Genomic DNA, 5,583 nt, shown 5'->3' with positions numbered 1-5,583 from the left:
CTTATATTTTATCTTATACTGTATATTGTCTTATCTTATCTTATCTTATCTTATCTTATCTTATCTTATCTTATCTTATCTTATCTTATCTTATCTTAATTATCTTAGTACAATGACTTATGGTTTACATGTTGATCTAGTTTACACCCACAAATACACGTTGGACCATGTTTGATTTATTTTTGTTTGTTTGTTTGTTTTTTGTCCTTAGCTGCCCGGCTCTTCAGGCACAACTCAAAGTATGAAGAAGACCATTGGGCACCGGGGAGTTGAAACTACCACAGGAGAGACCACGTACAAAAAGGTGAGTGCACGTTGGCTGCTTGTTGACACCCACCGAGCAACAAGTACAAAGTACTGTGTATTATTCCAGAGTAACCTTCTGTAATGTCTTATCCTTATCGGTGAGGTGAAATGTTATTTCCTTCCTCTTTAGACAACATCATCTGCCCTGAAAGGAGCGATCCAGTTGGGCATCGCTCACACAGTAGGCAGCTTGAGTCAGAAGGCAGAGAGAGATGTTCTCATGCAGGACTTTGTGGTGGTGGAAAGCATCTTTTTCCCCAGGTTGGTAACAGAAGTTGTGTGTTAAAGTTGTGCTGAATGAGTCATGTTTTATTCACACGAGACAAAGCTCAGTGCTCATTTAGTCTCTTTCTTTCTCTGTATGTGTGTGTGTTTCCAGTGAAGGCAGCAACCTGACTCCTGCTCATCACTACAGTGACTTTCGCTTTAAGACCTACGCTCCCATTGCCTTCCGTTACTTCAGAGAAATGTTTGGCATCCGGCCCGATGACTACCTGGTCAGTATGTGCACAGAGCACCACTGCCATCGTCACAACTAGACCCTTTTTTATTTTGTGTTAATTTGGTGACTTTTCTCTCTGATTGACACGGCAAGATAATTGTGCCAATTCTTTAACCAGATTTAGCTGACGATCTTAATGATGATTACGATGATGTCTCTATTCCTGATCCCTGAGGGCCTCTATGCTGCAGGTTTTACTTGTTTTCCTGCTCCAGCACATCTGATTTGATTATTTAATTACATCTTCAAGTTCTGCAGAGACCTGTCAATCACACATCTATTTAAATCAGGTTTGTTGGAGCAGAGACACCTGAAACACACAGGATTACTGCCTTCAAGGACTAGGACTGGACACTCCTGTTCTGAAGGGTTTTCCTCCTGGACAGTTTTCTTTGTGTTGAAGAAGCTTCCATCAAATAGAAAACATGTTTCTGTAGTTGATTAAAGCCTTTAGGGATCTCTACATCCATCACATCAAGATGTGTGTTCTCTGTTTCTGTCCCCAGTATTTACTTATTGTAGACTAAACGTGTTTGAGTGTATAATAATAGAGACTTGTTTGTTTCGTTGCAGTACTCTCTGTGTAATGAGCCACTGATTGAGCTGTCAAACCCTGGAGCCAGTGGATCCATCTTCTATGTTTCTAGTGACGATGAGTTTATCATTAAAACTGTTCAACACAAAGAGGCAGAATTCCTGCAGAAACTCCTGCCAGGTTACTTCATGGTGAGGGAGATTAAAGTGTGTTCAGACTGAGGGATATCTTTGTTTTACAGAAGACTATCATAAATGAAGGAGGTTCAGTGTTGTATGAAGTACTACACAGTGATACTTGAGTACAAGTACAAGTATCTTACAAAAAAAATGACTTTGGTAACAGTTAAAGTCTTCTTTAGGAATATTACTTGAGTAAAAGTGTTAAAGTATGTGATATTTGTTGTAGTTAAGTATTAAAAGTCAAAGTATAGATTTAAAATGAGCAGTTAGATTTTCTGTAAGGACATTTATTAGGAGGTGACCTCCCCAAAAACTGCAGAAATGACTGTTGTATTAAAAGAATGAATGGATGTTAAATTTAGGATGCACTAGTCCAGCTGTTTCAGTTTATATACATATATCAAGGCTGCACAAAGCTTTTCCCCAAAATGAAAATCTATCTGAGGGCTGCGGCCAAATGTAAGAATATAATTCATGAAATACAAATACTTCTTAAGTACAGTCCTTTTATTTGAATGATTCTGTCCTGCTGGAGTGTGACATGATTTGTTTGTGTACAAACTAATACACTATCAGAGTTTTATATATTTATACTTCTCATTCAACCACAGTTAAATTCACTCTATCTAGGAGGCTCAGTTTATATGGATAGTTTTTATTTTTTACAACAACAAGCTGCAATGAAAACAAGCAGAAATGAAATAAAAGGAACAACTTTATACTTATTGTCTTTTTTTAAAATGTAAGGAGTAAAAAGTAGGCTGAAAATAATTACTCAAGTAAAGTACAGATACACAAAAATTCTACTTAAGTACACAAAACTTCTACTTAAGTACAGTAACAAAATATTTGTACTTAGTTACTTTACAGCTCTGAGGAGGTATAATTTCATGTACTTAAGTACAGTAAATGTACTACATGTACCCTCTAATGGAAAAAAACAAACCAATTTTTGACTTTTAAATTGTTGTTTGTCTGCTTCCCAGTGTCAGTCATAACTGTGTTACCTGCCGAGTTAAACACTTCTAATCCATGAGATTATTTAAAATCCCTGATTTGTTCTAATCATTTCTAATTCAGATCTTTATCATTTCTTTCTCCCTTCCAGAACATAAACCAGAACAAGCGAACTCTGCTCCCTAAATTCTACGGACTGTACTGTGTTCAGGCTGGAGGGAAAAATATCCGTATTGTTGTCATGAATAACCTCCTGCCTCGGATCATCCCCATGCACCTGAAATACGACCTGAAAGGCTCCACCTATAAGAGACGAGCTTCTCCTAAGGAAAGAGAAAAGACTGTTCCTACTTACAAAGACCTGGACTTCATCCAGGACCTGCCTGACGGCCTGCTGCTGGAAGCAGACAACTACAATGCCCTGTGCAAGACTATTCAGAGGGACTGCTTGGTGAGTCTCACACAGACACTGATTGTTTTTAATGGACTGATGGCTGCTGTCTCCAACCAGTCAGAGAAAAGACACACAGAGGAGGGAAACACAGGCACAGGTACAGTCAAAGAAAAAGTTAATAAGCAGTTTTTGTACATTTTATTATCAGCTGACCTGTGATGAAAAGACAAATACTGTGATACAAAATTTTGGTCATACCGCCCAGCACTAGTATGAAGACAGCACTGATGTAGTCAACGATGGCCAAAGTCAGAATTAAAAAAAATTTTTTTAAAGGAAAATCATGGTTCCTGCAGGGTCTTAAAAAGTCTAAAAAGGTCTAAAATTTTAAAATCTACATTTTAGGCCTAAAAAAGTCTTAAAAAACACCCTGTATTTTCATCTAAGGTCTTAAATTTAGATTAGTCAAGTCTTATTTTTTTACATTCAATCATTGCCATGACTCGTTAGCTGCGTAGAGGCAGAAGTTGATGCGATCTGTCTTCATGAGGTGCTGCTGGGTTTGGTACTGGTGTTGAAATGTGCCTAAACTACAAATCCTGCCATAACTGCAGGCAGGAAGTGGCTCAGTTTATGACCTCTGAAGAGTTGTGTATTTAGGCTGCATGTGCCCTGGGAGTGGGATAGCCTTTCTATGTCTTAATTTTGTAATTCAGTTTCTTTCAACTATGACACCAAAATAGATTTTAAATTGATATTAGTCAAAGCAATATTTAGACATTTATGTGTTAAAAATTTCTGGAGCCATTTAATATTTCTGTAATGTGTCGGGTTGGTCCTAAATTTCATTCCTAATGGTCTTAAAGTGTCTTTAAAAGGTCTTAAATTTAACTTAGTGAAACCTGCAGGAACCCTGGAAAATGTTCACCAGCAGAACAGTTTACTGACACACACGTGGTCCAATCATGTTCAGGCTGTTTAAACAGGTATGCCAGTATATGTCTAATTCGTATCATAACAGAGATAAAAACAGTTTTTGGTACAAACCAGTATACTGCACAGCTGTAGTACAGAGTATGCAGTACTTTAAAAGCCACACTGTTAATCATTCTGTTCTTTTCGATCCATTTTTCCTCACTTGTGAACAAAACCCCACAAGACTTAAACCTCTTCACTTAAGGCCACATGTTGCTTCCAGCCGTAGAGGTCAGCTCACCTGATGATACCTGAGGTCCATGGACTCAGGCTAGGAGGTGTTTATCTTCATCCCAGCTGTTTCAGACTCAGCTGGAGGTGACACAGTGACACCAACAGGACCACATCATCTGTAAACAGCAGAGACACAACCCTGAGGACAGTGAACCGGACCCCCTCACCCCCCTGACTGCTCTGAGACGTTCTGCCTGTAAAAGTTATGAACATATTGTTGACAGAGTCCAGCTCTCACCCAGGAAAGGTCTGAGTGTCTGTCAGCACTGTGAGCCAGACTCTCACACCGTTTGTCTCGTCTTATTTTTTTCTCTTCTTTGGTTTTATTTCTAGAGAGGTTTAAGCTTTAGTTTTTGTGACAACACATAACTACATGTCAATATTTGCACCTTTTATTCAGCTCCTGCAGAGTTTTAAGATCATGGATTACAGTCTGCTGATGGGCATTCACAACATGGAGCAGGCCAGTCGGGAGCGGGAGCGCAGCGGGGGCGGCTCGGGAGACGGTGCAGTTCTGGAGGGTCCGGTGACCCCAGATCAGCGTCGACCTCAAGCTCAGAAAAGCTTATACTGCACAGCCATGGAGTCCATCCAGGGGGAGGCTCGAGGGAAGGGGGCTTTGGATTCAGAGGACCAGTGAGTGCTGCTGCTGCTGCTGGCAGATTTATGTTTGAGACACTTGTTTGTAGTAAAACCAGCAGCTGTGCTGCTGATAATAACAACATGTTTATCTGACCATTACTTCCCAGTATGGGAGGGATTCCAGCTCGCAATGCAAAGGGAGAGAGGCTGCTCATCTACATCGGCATCATCGATATTCTTCAGTCCTACAGGTAGGTGTAGTGAGGAGGTCTCACTATCTGATGAGAAGCTTAAACATGCAATGATCTGAGCAGCTTTATGTGCTTCAGGTTCATCAAGAAGTTGGAACATTCCTGGAAAGCTTTGGTCCATGATGGGGTGAGAGCCAAACTGTCTTTAAATTATCACTGCTAAAGAAAAATACTGCTGAAGCTGGTAGATATTACAAATAATTCTTCACAAACAAAGAGCACTTTGAGGATAATATCTTTGTTTTTATACTTGTTTTTATTCTGTTTCCCATGTTGTAATTTTGTTGTTGTGGCCTTTTTTAGGACACTGTTTCAGTTCACAGACCTGGCTTCTATGCAGACCGTTTCCAGCAGTTCATGTGCAACACAGTGTTTAAGAAAATACCACGTAAGTCACTGTTGTATAAAGTACTACAAAGTGATACTTGAGTAAAAGTACAAGTATCTTACCAAAAACTGACTTTGGTAAAAGTTAAAGTCTCCTTTAGGAATATAACTTGAGTAAAAGTGTTAAAGTATCTTACCAAAAACTGACTTTGGTAAAAGTTAAAGTCTCCTTTAGGAATATAACTTGAGTAAAAGTGTTAAAGTATCTTACCAAAAACTGACTTTGGTAAAAGTTAAAGTCTCCTTTAGGAATATAACTTGAGTAAAAGTGTTAAAGT

General features: G+C 39.1%; 1 protein-coding gene across 1 annotated transcript in view; it reads left to right on the top strand.

Moving 5' to 3' along the window:
• The window catches only part of LOC106533375 (phosphatidylinositol 4-phosphate 5-kinase type-1 alpha), a gene marked incomplete at both ends in the record, with an annotated part of 7,898 nt that overhangs the window by 1,103 nt on the left and 1,212 nt on the right, over nucleotides 1–5,583 (top strand). Inside the window, 9 exon segments of the mRNA XM_014029642.1 lie at nucleotides 212–304; nucleotides 437–567; nucleotides 686–803; nucleotides 1,382–1,534; nucleotides 2,634–2,933; nucleotides 4,486–4,721; nucleotides 4,835–4,918; nucleotides 4,997–5,045; nucleotides 5,222–5,306. Coding sequence (XP_013885096.1) covers nucleotides 212–304; nucleotides 437–567; nucleotides 686–803; nucleotides 1,382–1,534; nucleotides 2,634–2,933; nucleotides 4,486–4,721; nucleotides 4,835–4,918; nucleotides 4,997–5,045; nucleotides 5,222–5,306 — 1,249 coding nt within the window.

This window comes from Austrofundulus limnaeus, unplaced genomic scaffold (genome assembly GCF_001266775.1).
Source record: "Austrofundulus limnaeus strain Quisiro unplaced genomic scaffold, Austrofundulus_limnaeus-1.0 Scaffold933, whole genome shotgun sequence".
Classification (NCBI taxonomy): Eukaryota; Metazoa; Chordata; class Actinopteri; order Cyprinodontiformes; family Rivulidae; genus Austrofundulus; species Austrofundulus limnaeus.
This window is presented reverse-complemented; position numbering and strand designations above follow the sequence as displayed.